Source organism: Saccoglossus kowalevskii, chromosome 6, assembly GCF_978046115.1.
Source record: "Saccoglossus kowalevskii chromosome 6, keSacKowa6.1, whole genome shotgun sequence".
Classification (NCBI taxonomy): domain Eukaryota; kingdom Metazoa; phylum Hemichordata; class Enteropneusta; family Harrimaniidae; genus Saccoglossus; species Saccoglossus kowalevskii.
In genome coordinates this window covers 37,626,758-37,643,596 of record NC_140646.1, presented here as the reverse complement: position 1 = coordinate 37,643,596, position 16,839 = coordinate 37,626,758, and the positions used below count along the sequence as shown (strand labels likewise).

The following is a 16,839-nucleotide window of genomic DNA, read 5'->3' as shown; positions in this document are numbered from 1 at the left end:
TAGGACCTTGATGCACGTCATTTTTTTTTTCGGATCAAGTTCGAAATAGCCGACTGGCGGCCATTTTGTTTTAAAGAATTCAGTTCTGGATCCGTATCCGAGACATGTCTGGATTGATCAAGTTCAAACTTCACACACACAAGGTACATTATGTCACAAATATGTATGTGCATTTGTTTCATGATCTCATTAACGATAGCCGAATAGCGGCCATTTTAAGGCCGAAAATGCATCAAAATCGCACATTTTCACCATTCCGGACCCGGATCTCAGTTATGCATGGACGGATTTTGTTCAAATTTGGTACATACATTAAACATAATAGGACCTTGATGCACGTCATTTTTTTTTTTGGATCGGGTTCGAAATGGCCGACTGGCGGCCATTTTGTTTTAAAGAATTCAGTTCTGGATCCGTATCTGAGACATGCTTGGATTGATCGAGTTCAAACTTCACACACACAAGGTACATCATGTCACAAATATGTATGTGCATTTGTTTCATGATCTCATTAACGATAGCCAAATGGCGGCCGCTTTAAGGCCGAAAATGCATTGAAATCGCACATTTTCACCATTCCGGACCCGGATCTCAGTTATGCATGGACGGATTTCATTCAAATTTGGTACATACATTAAACATAATAGGACCTTGATGCACGTCATTTTTTTTTTCGGATCAAGTTCGAAATAGCCGACTGGCGGTCATTTTGTTTTAAAGAATTCAGTTCTGGATCCGTATCCGAGACATGTCTGGATTGATCAAGTTCAAACTTCACACACACAAGGTACATCATGTCACAAATATGTATGTGCATTTGTTTCATGATCTCATTAACGATAGCCAAATGGGGGCCGCTTTAAGGCCGAAAATGCATTGAAATCGCACATTTTCACCATTCCGGACCCGTATCTCAGTTATGCATCGATGGATTTTGTTCAAATTTGGTACATACATTAAACATAATAGGACCTTGATGCACGTCTTTTTTTTTTTCGGATCAAGTTCGAAATGGCCGACTGGCGGCCATTTTGTTAAAGAATTCAGTTCTGGATTCGTATCCAAGACATGTCTGGATTGATCAAGTTCAAACTTCACACACACATGGTACATCATGTCACAAATAGATATGTGCATTTGTTTCATGATCTGCTTAACAATAGCGGAATGATGGCCATTTTAAGGCCGAAAATGCATCAAAATCACGTATTTTCACAATTTCAGAACCGGATCTCAGTCATGCATGGATGGATTTTGTTCAGATTTAGCACAATGTGTTGTACATATGCAGGTGCATTTCGGTCATGATCTGCTTTGAATGTATATGTCACTCAAATATGAACGGAACGGGGACGTGTCATTGACAATGACTTGTTCCTTAAATAATATAGAGCACAAAGTATAGATGAGAATATTTCCTTAAATAATATAGAGCACAAAGTATAGATGAAAGTATTTCCAGGTAGAATATAGACAACAAAGTGTAGATGAAAATATTTCCTGGTAGAATATAGACCACAAAATGTAGATGAGAATATTTCCTTAAATAATATAGAGCACAAAGTATAGATGAGAATATTTCCTTAAATAATATAGAGCACAAAGTATAGATGAAAGTAGTTCCAGGTAGAATATAGACAACAAAGTGTAGATGAAAATATTTCCTTAAATAATATAGAGCACAAAGTATAGATGAGAGTATTTCCTGGTAGAATATAGACAACAAAGTGTAGATGAGGATATTTCCTGGTAGAATATAGACAACAAAGTGTAGATGAGAATATTTCCTTAAATAATATAGAGCACAAAGTATAGATGAGAATATTTCCTTAAATAATATAGAGCACAAAGTATAGATGAAAGTATTTCCAGGTAGAATATAGACAACAAAGTGTAGATGAAAATATTTCCTGGTAGAATATAGACAACAAAGTGTAGATGAAAATATTTCCTTAAATAATATAGAGCACAAAGTATAGATGAGAGTATTTCCTGGTAGAATATAGACAACAAAGTATAGATGAGAATATTTCCTTAAATAATATAGAGCACAAAGTATAGACGAGAGTATTTCCTGGTAGAATATAGACAACAAAGTGTAGATGAGGATATTTCCTGGTAGAATATAGACAACAAAGTGGAGATGAGAATATTTCCTTAAATAATATAGAGCACAAAGTATAGATGAGAATATTTCCTTAAATAATATAGAGCACAAAGTATAGATGAAAGTATTTCCAGGTAGAATTTAGACAACAAAGTGGAGATGAAAATATTTCCTGGTAGAATATAGACCACAAAATGTAGATGAGAATATTTCCTTAAATAATATAGAGCACAAAGTATAGATGAGAATATTTCCTTAAATAATATAGAGCACAAAGTATAGATGAAAGTATTTCCAGGTAGAATATAGACAACAAAGTATAGATGAAAATATTTCCTGGTAGAATATAGACCACAAAGTGTAGATGAGAATATTTCCTTAAATAATATAGAGCACAAAGTATGGATGAGAATATTTCCTTAAATAATATAGAGCACAAAGTATAGGTAGAATATAGACAACAAAGTATAGATGAAAATATTTCCTGGTAGAATATAGACAACAAAGTGTAGATGAGAATATTTCCTTAAATAATATAGAGCACAAAGTATGGATGAGAATATTTCCTTAAATAATATAGAGCACAAAGTATAGGTAGAATATAGACAACAAAGTATAGATGAAAATATTTCCTGGTAGAATATAGACCACAAAGTGTAGATGAGAATATTTCCTTAAATAATATAGAGCACAAAGTATAGGTAGAATATAGACAACAAAGTATAGATGAAAATATTTCCTGGTAGAATATAGACCACAAAGTATAGATGAGAATATTTACTGGTACAATATACATCGCAAAGTGTAGATTTCTCATCAAGGATCATCATTTCTCATCTACGTTCATGTTTTTTCATCCAAGTCCATCATTTCTCATATAAAGTCATCATTTTTCATGTATGTTCATCATTTCTTGTGTAAGGCCATCGTTTCTCAAATAGGGTCATGATTTTACTTTTAGACTCGTAATTAGTCATCTGGGTTTCTAATTTCTCATTTATTGATTTAGCTGAGCCTGAATTATTTCATTTATCATAAATAAATGCTGTGTAGATAAAAAAGTAACACCAAATTAAACATTTTAGTGTGATTCTTCAATTTGATTAACTCATTACAACGCCTATCCTGATTTGCTGCTACTATCAGCCATTTCCTAAGGTTCACCATTTCAGCCAATGAAAATTAATACATTTGTATAAGTAATGTCATTTTAGTGACAGTACAGTCTGTAACAAAATATATTAGAAGTATTGCCTAGCAGATTGTAAAAGAAATGTCAAAGGTTCAATTATGAAAGACAGGAAGGAACAGTCCCTTCAAGGATGCCAGCAATCTTCTTAGCTTACTAATGAAATCTAATTCCTTGTCTGCCAGCTTGGCATTGGTCAGAGGTTACCCAGGTTCTACTATTGATATCGTGTTGTCTTATTTGCATTAATGGCTTCAACGTAGCATACTTCCTGTATCACAAAGTATTACACAAGTTAAGAATTTAAAATTCAGGAGAATATTGTATTTTTACAAACCAAGCGTGAAAATGAATGACTTTACCAAATAATTGGGATAATATCAGCAATGACCTTGAATAATTAGGGCATTTACTAGAAAGAAGAACATTGCATATATATGTCAAACACATTTATTGTTATTACCCGGTATTCACAATTGATTTGCTTTCAGAATAAGACAATTTATACACTCATTTGTGTCCTAGTATTAATTTTTTTCTTTATACATTTTAGTATTTTAAAATATGTACTTTCATATATTAGCTATGCCAATATGTCACTGTGATTTGATGTTAGATTTCACAATTCAGACTAGAACATGGCTGTCATATTAGCTGTACCAATATGTCACTGTGATTTGATGTAAGATTTCACAATTCAGACTAGAACATGGCTGTCATATTAGCTGTACCAATATGTCACTGTGATTTGATGTAAGATTTCACAATTCAGATTAGAACATGGCTGTCATATTAGCTGTACCAATATGTCACTGTGATTTGATGTAAGATTTCACAATTCAGACTAGAACATGGCTGTCATATTAGCTGTACCAATATGTCACTGTGATTTGATGTAAGATTTCACAATTCAGACTAGAACATGGCTGTCATATTAGCTGTACCAATATGTCACTGTGATTTGATGTAAGATTTCACAATTCAGACTAGAACATGGCTGTCATATTAGCTGTACCAATATGTCACTGTGATTTGATGTTAGATTTCACAATTCAGACTAGAACATGGCTGTCATATTAGCTGTACCAATATGTCACTGTGATTTGATGTAAGATTTCACAATTCAGACTAGAACATGGCTGTCATATTAGCTGTACCAATATGTCACTGTGATTTGATGTAAGATTTCACAATTCAGACTAGAACATGGCTGTCATATTAGCTGTACCAATATGTCACTGTGATTTGATGTAAGATTTCACAATTCAGACTAGAACATGGCTGTCATATTAGCTGTACCAATATGTCACTGTGATTTGATGTAAGATTTCACAATTCAGACTAGAACATGGCTGTCATATTAGCTGTACCAATATGTCACTGTGATTTGATGTAAGATTTCACAATTCAGACTAGAACATGGCTGTCATATTAGCTGTACCAATATGTCACTGTGATTTGATGTTAGATTTCACAATTCAGACTAGAACATGGCTGTCATATTAGCTGTACCAATATGTCACTGTGATTTGATGTAAGATTTCACAATTCAGACTAGAACATGGCTGTCATATTAGCTGTACCAATATGTCACTGTGATTTGATGTAAGATTTCACAATTCAGACTAGAACATGGCTGTCATATTAGCTGTACCAATATGTCACTGTGATTTGATGTAAGATTTCACAATTCAGACTAGAACATGGCTGTCATATTAGCTGTACCAATATGTCACTGTGATTTGATGTAAGATTTCACAATTCAGACTAGAACCTGGCTGTCATATTAGCTGTACCAATATGTCACTGTGATTTGATGTAAGATTTCACAATTCAGACTAGAACATGGCTGTCATATTAGCTGTACCAATATGTCACTGTGATTTGATGTAAGATTTCACAATTCAGACTAGAACATGGCTGTCATATTAGCTGTACCAATATGTCACTGTGATTTGATGTTAGATTTCACAATTCAGACTAGAACATGGCTGTCATATTAGCTGTACCAATATGTCACTGTGATTTGATGTAAGATTTCACAATTCAGACTAGAACATGGCTGTCATATTAGCTGTACCAATATGTCACTGTGATTTGATGTTAGATTTCACAATTCAGACTAGAACATGGCTGTCATATTAGCTGTACCAATATGTCACTGTGATTTGATGTAAGATTTCACAATTCAGACTAGAACATGGCTGTCATATTAGCTGTACCAATATGTCACTGTGATTTGATGTTAGATTTCACAATTCAGACTAGAACATGGCTGTCATATTAGCTGTACCAATATGTCACTGTGATTTGATGTAAGATTTCACAATTCAGACTAGAACATGGCTGTCATATTAGCTGTACCAATATGTCACTGTGATTTGATGTAAAATTTCACAATTCAGACTAGAACATGGCTGTCATATTAGCTGTACCAATATGTCACTGTGATTTGATGTAAGATTTCACAATTCAGACTAGAACATGGCTGTCATATTAGCTGTACCAATATGTCACTGTGATTTGATGTAAGATTTCACAATTCAGACTAGAACATGGCTGTCATATTAGCTGTACCAATATGTCACTGTGATTTGATGTAAGATTTCACCATTCAGACTAGAACATGGCTGTCATATTAGCTGTACCAATATGTCACTGTGATTTGATGTAAGATTTCACAATTCAGACTAGAACATGGCTGTCATATTAGCTGTACCAATATGTCACTGTGATTTGATGTAAGATTTCACAATTCAGACTAGAACATGGCTGTCATATTAGCTGTACCAATATGTCACTGTGATTTGATGTAAGATTTCTCTATTCAGACTAGAACATGGCTGTCATATTAGCTGTACCAATATGTCACTGTGATTTGATGCTATAATTTTGTACCCCTTGAATGGTTCCATGTCCACTCAATAGTTTCAGGCTGTAGTCCTACGAATGATATTCAATTTTGTAAATAATTGTACTTTCCAACTTGTTAGGTTGAATGAGATGAAGTGAATCATTGTTAATGTGGTATGCCAGTGCTTCAACCTGGTTGACACCAAGTTTACCATCCATAAATGTATTATTGTTCCAAATAATGTAACTCATTGTGGTTGTTTGTGTGTGAAGGCGTCCCTGCAGCAAGCATAGTTATTAGATAAGTGTGATCACTAATGTCGTTCAGGAGGAAGATGCATTATGAAAAAATAAAAACATTGTTGTCATGGGAAAATGCATACGCAATCTTTAAAAGAAAATCTATTTGGCTAAGAACTTAAAACATTTAAATGACCTATTTTATAACAATTTAATAAAAGAAAAGAATAAATATACTGTAAAACAGTTTTTATAATCAATAGAAATTATTAAGTTTTTACATGATTAGTGAAAACACCTTTACACTGATATAGTATCAACAACAATAACTGCATAGACTGTGTGACTTTAATTAAATAGTATTCAACTCAAATGGAAAGAAGACTTGTTTTGGGCCCAGGACAATAAAGTATGGTGAATAGTCGACACATGTGTAGCCAAGCACTATTAAATACCTCATGTATATGTGACTGCCCCGGGGTGAGAAAAGCAGACAATCAAACTCATTGATGCTATCTGCGACAATAGAGAAAACAATGGGGTAAGACAAAGGTAATTTAGTTGCTGTGTTGTTAGGCAGCAGTCAGAGAGTCTGCGGACTTAATCCCAGGGGTATCTGAACCTTCTAAGTAGAGGTTAATTACAGCACGTTGTAAGACACGTGCAGATGTCTGCGCAGGCTCTCTCCATTATTTCTCCCTCTTTTCTCGTCCTGATTTTTTTTTTAATTAGATTGTCCCTCGATCGTGGCAAGTGGACATGAAATTGAATCTCCCTGCAAATAGTAAGTGCTGGTACATGAGGAGATGTGCTGGGGGTATTGAAAAAAAACAACAATAACGTTACCATGGTTTCAACTTCTATATGCCTGTTGAAACTCTATATGTCCGTACTCCGAGAATGAAGCACATACATGGTTGTTTTGACAAGGTCTAGTAAAAACAAGACTGTAGTGATCGAAGCAATTGGCAATATTGAAATCACCTTAGGTCATTGCTAATTGGAATGCATTTTTTTTATTGTTGGTCAATAGTATTCACACAAGGAAAAGGTGGATAAATGTGTCTTGAGGCAAGCCATAAAACCCTCCTAATAGTCAAATGGGTCACTATTGAATTAAAAATACATAGCTTGTTAAAATAACCCAGTATATTAGGTTTTGAAATTAGAATTATTTTCAGTTTGTTACTCTACATTATAGATTTGATTTAAAATCATCATTTTAATATAAACTAAATAACTGTTATTTTTTAAATGTCAATTGTTTTTATTAATTTGTGTCTCAAAACAGAACTTGATATAGAAAGATTCTCTGAATATAAGAAACCAACTGTATGACTCCTAAATAACATTATTCCATTGTGTTAATTATTCATTGTTTTAAATAATCACTTTGATATAACAAATTTGTTAATTAAGGTTTACAGTATAATTATTATTACATCTAGCATTGATCTCATGAATATAACCTGTATTTGTTTTCCAGTATGCTGGCTGGATTTCTTATGCTTCTGTCAAGTGTTCTCTGTGTGTATCTCCGACCCTCCCAAGATAGAACGACAACACTTATATTAATCATACAGATCCTCATTATTGGTGTTTCCATGGTGATCGTTTATACAACATCCTCAAGTTTATCTCGAAAGGAAGGAACACCTTGGTACAACCAAGTTTTGAGTTGGACTATTTTATTTACGTCATTGGTTATACCATCGCTGACGTCCAGACTCATTCTCTCACGATTATTACATTCAGTTTTATCCCTGGTGGCACCATTCCTTCTTTTAAGTACTGCGTATCCTTTTCAGTCGATTACATTTTGTTTCTTAGATTTATAGTGTTTTTTGCCACATGCTTAGGAGATCTTATTAACTAACATGGTAGTTGTTTTTTTTGTATTACAGATTTACTAAAATAATTTTGTTCTTAAAATAATTGATTGCATATTTTTAATTCAATAAGTTGGTTCACATATTGAATATTTTTGTAGATTAATTATTTGTTCTACGATATATATTTTGTCTGAACTCTCATGATTTGTTACACAGCATGAGATTTCAATGAGATTTCTCGTCAAGAATAAGAATTCTTAGTAACCTTTATTTTTATCTGACTTTTCCAACTCACAGCTTCCAACCAGGTACTAAATTTAACACACTCTCTTGAACTCATTCATTGCCGCTGTAATAACATACTTAGAAAAATCTAGCAGTTAAGAAAGTGACAAGTTGTCTGTAATGATGATAATTTAAAATGTATGCATATAGAATTCAATTGACTCTAGGAGAGCACAAGTTTTTCCAGGTCACTACAGTGTGTGTTTTTATGTCAAGTCTTTTATTGTGTGAACTCCAAGGCCAATCCCATCATCCTTTTTTGTTGCATGAAAAGTAATGTGGTACTTAGTGAGTTTATTGCCGTAGTTCCTATTCACTTTCTAGTGTATGTGTGAAAGACGTATAGATGGCGCACATTTTTGGTGGATTTTAAATCTTTTATTTGTCAGAACAGCAAACAGTTGTATTTAAAAAAAATGGGAATTTATCCTCTTTTGTGACTTTCATGTTAAAAGCTAAATTTATAGTTATATTGTAGTAAAGTAGTATATTGTTTTTACTTTTTTTTCATTCAGGTTAAAATATCTGCAACATCGACCAAGTATTAATTTGTATTTTGTCACCACCGTGAGCTTTGTACTTGGTGACAGAGGTGACAGAAGTGGCACTTAATAATCCAGGTGCATTTGTGCTGCATTATCTTTCCTGAACTTGGACTTTCCATTCATGGAACATTCATGTTCATTTCCAGAAAGCAACAAAGAGATAACTAAAATACCGACTTTAATATCCCTGCCATTTTTAGCAACCAATCAAATAGTTCCTAACTGCCCAAGGCTCTCTTTCATCGCTCTGACTTTTGAAAACACAGAAAGTGCAGTTTAGTGTTTTTTTATAAATTAGTGACTGAGGATCCAGTTGCTGTCTGTCATTAGTCGATCCCACAGGGTGTTTTCCGCCTTAGGCAGGTTGGATCGACTAAGGTCAATGTTGATCGTTACCTTATAAATGGCTTGGTATAATTATAATCCTAAGTCACCAAGGAATGATGTATCACTGATTTTGCTGTAAATTGTGATCAGTGCTATTATTTGTCTTTACTGTACTTATCAGTGATTGATTTGAAATTTTGCGGCCCTTGTCAATTCTTGATAAAAAATTGGAATTCTATTCATGTGCTTGATAAAATTGGTATTATTGAAATCCTAATTTGATTTGCACATGTAAAAACTTGGCAATGGCAACTTTTTTTATTGTAATCAGTTATAAACACATGGGAATTATTATTCCATGGCACAAGTGAGATTTTCTTCCACAACATATGTGATTTCTATGTATCAAAGTCCATTTTCAAATTATTCATCAATATTACTAATATGAATGTCATAATTACTCTGCACTATTTAAATTATATATTTTTGAAAACATGATAAGCTAAATGTTAAGTTAAGACTATCCTGTATATATGCAAATTTTGTATCGTTTCCTCAGGTAAAATTTGTCAGTAATTTTGAAATAAAAGTCTGTTTTGACCAAAATTTACATCCCATTATCCTTCAATTATTGGATCATAAAAATATTTTATTTTTAAGATTGTAAGAAAAAAAATTATATAATTTATAAATGGTTGAGTGATTATAATGGTTGTTTTTTCATTGCTCAAAATATTTACGTATCAAGAATTTTAGAATGAACAAACTTTCACTGTCAATAAGAAGTCAGGTAAAAGTCAATACTACTACAGTATTTTACGGTTGTCTCCGATTCATTATGTTTAAATTAAATTTTGCAGTATTTTTTGGAAAGTAGGCTGAAATGCAGAATATGACCCTATAACTAAATCAGTTCAATTTATGCAAATTTGTTGTCTTTATTGCTATAATCTGAAACTTTCATAACTATCTATTTTGACGTGTGATGAAAATCTTGCATGAGCTTTTAGTAGAGTTGAAGCACATATACAAGGCTGAATTTGATTCATTGAACAAACCTGTCAACAATAAGCTGCTCTCTGATTGGTCTGATTGTTAGGTGTTAGGGTTGGTTAGCCAATCAGGTACAATCTTGTAAGTAACTTTACATTTCAATGAAAGGAGTCCTCTGCATGGAGCCTGAGCAGTCTTCAGCATGGAGCCTGGAGCCTGGAGCCTGGGCAGTCTTCAGCATGGATCCTGGGCAATCTTCTGCACAGAGCCTGGGCAGTCTTCTGCACAGAGCCTGGGCAGTCTTCTGCATGGAGCCTGGGCAGTTTTCTGCACAGCGCCTGGGCAGTCTTCTGCACAGAGCCTAGGCAGTCTTCTGCACAGAGCCTGGGCAGTCTTCTGCACAGAGGCCTGGGCAGTCTTCTGCACAGAGCCTGGGCAGTCTTCTGCACAGAGCCTGGGCAGTCTTCTGCACAGAGCCTGGGCAGTCTTCTGCATGGAACCTTGGCAGTCTTCAGCATGGAACCTGGGCAGTCTGTCAGTCTATTCAAAAAAGTTGAATCATGTAATACAAATTCTACAGAAAATGAAGGACACAAAAAAACCTGTGATGAACTGTTAATTAAATAATATTAATTCACCAATTAATCGTATTTTTTTTTTATTTTGATAAGTTGTAGGATTCTCATCACATGTAACCACCATACTGCATACCTTTATCTTTGAACCAATCAATATTTACTTTACCTAATCAGCGAAAATAAAATAAAAATCTTTCTCCCCTCTGTCTATTTGTGAACTGGAAAAAAACTGAGATAAAAGGCTCATAAATTCAGCACACTCCCTGAACTTGTTTTTGTTTGAGTTCTTTGAAGAGAGCCAGTGTAATGTAACACTGTTTTTTTTAAATCCAAGGATATATTTTGTTAATTGTTAGTTATTGATACTTTCCTATGTTGATGACCTGAAATCAACAGATGCTGAGGACAGGATCAGATACAGTTTCACACTAAGAACAGTGACTATTTAATCAAATTACACTAAACGTCCTAACTTTAAGAACTGGAAGTGACATGCATGTTGTTTTTCCCACAGAAGTAAATTTGAATTATTGCAAGCCAACTTTCAATATGGTATGTACAAACTTCAGGTACAGTTTTACTAGGAATTGTACGTCTCATCTCAATGGGACTTATAATTTCACCTCCGTCAGTACATTCCCACCTTGGCTGATGACATTTAAACTTCACACACACATCACAGATAATTCATGATCTAATTCAACATAGCCATCAAATTCAACCATGATAATATGTTTTTTTCAAATGTGTATGTTCAATGACCACCTTGGATCATTGATGCAAATTCAAAATGGCTGATTCATGGCCATTTTGTTTTAACAATCACATTCAAACAGTTAATACACATACATTACACATCATTTTATTCTACCCATCCATATACCACTTCATTCACCCCATATCACATTCGTTATTCCATCCGTCCATATACCACTTCATTCATCCCATATCACATTCATTATTCCATCCGTCCATATACCACTTCATTCATCCCATATCACATTCATTATCCCATCCGTCCATATACCACTTCATTCATCCCATATCATATTCATCATTCCATCTGTCCATATATCACTTCATTCATCCCATATCACATTCATTATTCCATCCGTCCATATACCACTTCATTCATCCCATATCACATTCATTATCCCATCCTTCCATATACCACTTCATTAATCCCATATCACATTCATTATTCCATCCGTCCATATACCACTTCATTCATCCCATATCACATTCATTATTCAATCTGTCCATATACCACTTCATTCATCCCATATCACATTCATTATTCAATCTGTCCATATACCACTTCATTCATCCCATATCACATTCATTATTCCACCCATCCATATACCACTTCATTCATCCCATATCACATTCATTATTCCATCCGTCCATATACCACCTCATTCATCCCATATCACATTCATCATTCCATTCGTTCATATACCACTTCATTCATCCCATATCACATTCATTATTCAATCTGTCCATATACCACTTCATTCATCCCATATCACATTCATTATTCCATCCGTCCATATACCACTCCATTCATCCTATATCACATTCATCATTCCATCCGTCCATATACCACTTCATTCATCCCATATCACATTCATTATTCCATCCGTCCATATACCACTTCATTCATCCCATATCACATCCATTATTCCATCCGTCCATATACCACTTCATTCATCCCATATCACATTCATCATTCCATCCGTCCATATACCACTTCATTCATCCTATATCACATTCATCATTCCATCCGTCCATATACCACTTCATTCATCCCATATCACATTCATCATTCCATCCGTCCATATACCACTTCATTCATCCCATATCACATTCATCATTCCATCTGTCCATATACCACTTCATTCATCCCATATCACATTCATTATTCCATCCGTCCATATACCACTTCATTCATCCCATATCACATTCATTATTCCATCCGTCCATATACCACTTCATTCATCCCATATCACATTCATTATTCCATCCGTCCATATACCACTTCATTCATCCCATATCACATTCATTATTCAATCTGTCCATATACCACTTCATTCATCCCATATCACATTCATTATTCAATCTGTCCATATACCACTTCATTCATCCCATATCACATTCATTATTCAATCTGTCCATATACCACTTCATTCATCCCATATCACATTCATTATTCCACCCATCCGTCCATATACCACTTCATTCATCCCATATCACATTCATTATTCCATCCGTCCATATACCACTTCATTCATCCCATATCACATTCATTATTTCACCCATCCGTCCATATACCACTTCATTCATCCCATATCACATTCATTATTCCATCCGTCCATATACCACTTCATTCATCCCATATCACATTCATCATTCCATCCGTCCATATACCACTTCATTCATCCCATATCGCATTCACTATTCCACCCATCCATATACCACTTCATTCATCCCATATCACATTCATCATTCCATCCGTCCATATACCACTTCATTCATCCTATATCACATTCATCATTCATCATTCCATCCATCCATATACCACTTCATTCATCCCATATCACATTCATTATTCCATCCGTCCATATACCACTTCATTCATCCTATATCACATTCATTATCCCATCCGTCCATATACCACTTCATTCATCCCATATCGCATTCACTATTCCACCCATCCATATACCACTTCATTCATCCCATATCACATTCATCATTCCATCCGTCCATATACCACTTCATTCATCCTATATCACATTCATCATTCATCATTCCATCCATCCATATACCACTTCATTCATCCCATATCACATTCATCATTCCATCCATCCATATACCACTTCATTCATCCCATATCACATTCATCATTCCATCCGTCCATATACCACTTCATTCATCCCATATCGCATTCATCATTCCATCCGTCCATATACCACTTCATTCATCCCATATCGCATTCATCATTCCATCCGTTCATATACCACTTCATTCATCCCATATCACATTCATCATTCCATCCATCTATATATCACCACAGTCATCAAAAAATGCAGTCATTCTTTCTCTTTTAATTATTATTGGTTGACAAGGCTAATGCATTGATTTACTGCTTCAAACTAAGAAATAATACATTACAGTTCAAACTAAGAAATAATACATTACAGTTCAAACTAAGAAATAATACATTACAGTTCAAACAAATTTAAAACATGTACTGTAAAATTTTGCACTCTTTGCAAATCAAATGTTCATCTGTGCCTGGTAATGTAAACAAATTATGCACAATACAATTTACAGTGTACTGAAAGTATAATAAAAAAGTAACATTGTTTGTGGATAGTTCAATCTCGGTGATTTAGTCACCTCCAGAATGCCATGCATATAGTAGTCATTATCAGGTGTGGATCAGAATAATAGCCCTGGTAATTAAGTTCATTTACTGATGCTCTTTCATGTTTCAAACCATTGTCTCGTGTTTAGATTGCAGTCTGGGGATAACACCTTTATTTGGGGATAATACTTTTGCTAACAATGAAAATTTCTAACTTTAAAACGCTGATAAATTGCAATCAATAACAGATTGTTGTTTGTACACTAATTTGCCATGTTTTTACCATGCGGTATTGATGTAACTAACGTGTTTTGGTCACTAAGTCTTTAATCCCTATTTAATGGAACAGAAGTAATTCAAGTCTGTATCTTTTTTTTTCTTTGTGGAGATAAAATAAAATGTGCACTCCTGTCTTCCTTCATCTCAAGTAGAAAGAGTAAAAACACAACCATTGGCACTTTTCATTGATGTGCAAAATAGTTTAAATATATTATACATATTGTTTTGTTTAAAACTAACTTTTAGATTGGGGGAAATTATAGAAACTGGAAGCAAATTTGGATCAAGATTATGGGGTTATTCAATTTCCTATGAATGAAAACATTTCTGTGAAAAGTGGTGACACTCCTGATAAGTGAGATCAAGGTAGCTTTTCCATTTGACTATTTATAGTTTCAACTTGCAGTTTGATAAATCTTATAGATTTCACTGATTTTAGCTCAAATTAGAAGATATTTTGAGTGTTAATGCTATGAGGATAATGTGATTACTATGAAAATATATCCAGTCATTAGTTAAACCAGACAAAAAAAAAGAAAACAAGATTTTTCACAAGTTTAAACATTTATATTCCTCTTCAATGTTCTTAAAAAATGTACAAAATACTGAAACCCCAAAGAAAATATCATTAAGAAAGTAAGCAATGAATATGAAATGTGATTGCAAGGAGTCTAATTTCTTGCAGTGTCTCCAATGATCAAGTGATTTTTGGCGCAAATCCTCCCAAAAAATCAAGAAAAATTGTTTTGGTATAGCCTTATTGTTTTTCTCACTTTAAATAAAATAAGTGTTAGTGCCAAGAAGTTTTATAAACATTCTAAGAATTGCAATTTTTTTGAGGTTGGTAAAAATAGTGAATGATTGTGACTTTTGTTGTTGTCCCCAACTTATTTTCATGTACTTGATTTCAGGGACAATTTAGCATGCATAATAGACTTGTTTGGGGTTCTCAAATTTTCCCTGGTTGCTTAGTTACCATGCATGAAGGGAGATTCAAATAAACATGGATTCACTTCTCGTCAGCAGAAATACATATTTATAGGCAGTTATTTTACCAGCTTCAATTTTGTACTGCACACACTGAATCTGTTTTGTAGAAATCCAAATTACTTTTAAAACCTCACAAACATTTCATATAGAAAACAAGTTTTACATTCATACACTCAAAATGAATATGAACAAAATATCATTTATGTCCGTATGGTATTCATACAAGTAAAAAAAAACGATTCAAACAGGCTCACAGGCAATCGTTTGTTTTCTGTAGTGAGTGTGTTTAGTTTGGTGGTAACCATGGAACACATCAGAAACTTAAAACTTATTAATATTCTGCGCTGATAAATGAATCTTGCTGCATAATGTTTTGCCAGTAGACAACAAGAAGCAACAGGGAAAAACTCTTATCACCTTTAGAATTTTTTGAACTATAAAATTAGCCAGGTATTCTCTCAGACAAACATTGGTACCATTTATAAACTACCATATTATCTAAGCTTTCAGAAGATGTATAGGTAGTTATAGTAGCATGCTAAGTAACTTTCAGAGAATGTCAGAGAATTTTTAACTCTGTAGCTACTTAAATCGATTGAAATCAGCTTTTCCCATCTTTCACAAATAAATCTGCATCATTTTTTGCATATTTGTTTAACAATTTTGATTGAGATATGTAGCCAATAAAAAAATTCTGTCCATTAAGTCAAAAATTAATAAATAAATCTTGGAAAAACACTTAAACCAATTGTGGCTTTTGAAGAGCTAAGACTGATTCCAGTTTTACCACTAATTGTTATTATTGATCAATATTTTTAAATGTACAAGTTTTCCTTGACTACATTTTCAGTCATGAAGGTTTGTTTTGCCTCGCTCTGTGTTATTTGATGTTTTTCTGGTTAGTCCTGGAGTACAAGCTTTCTAACGACTCACCATCAAAGGTAAACAACAGTTTAATTGTTTCAAATTTATTCTACCATTCCGGAACCTGATCTCAGTTTTGTATGGAGGGGTTTGTTCAACCTTGACTAAAACACCAGACATTATAGAGCCTAGTTGCAAGTCATTTTGTTTTTTCTGTTCAGATTCCAAATGGCTTCCTGAAGGCCATTTTGTTTAACAAATTTTGTTCCAGAGCTATATCTCAAAATTTCCTGACCAAACTTTTTCAAATATACATCATAATGCACAAATAATCATTCAACAATTCAATTCAAGATGGCAGAATAACAATTCATCATAAATTAATCATTT

General features: G+C 33.8%; 1 protein-coding gene across 1 annotated transcript in view; it reads left to right on the top strand.

Moving 5' to 3' along the window:
- LOC100369321 (GPI ethanolamine phosphate transferase 1-like) overlaps positions 1–16,839 on the top strand; it is a 67,089-nt gene that overhangs the window by 34,443 nt on the left and 15,807 nt on the right. Inside the window, exons 14-15 of the mRNA XM_006816923.2 lie at positions 7,876–8,184; positions 16,436–16,526. Coding sequence (XP_006816986.2) covers positions 7,876–8,184; positions 16,436–16,526 — 400 coding nt within the window. The remainder of the gene's footprint in view (positions 1–7,875; positions 8,185–16,435; positions 16,527–16,839) is intronic.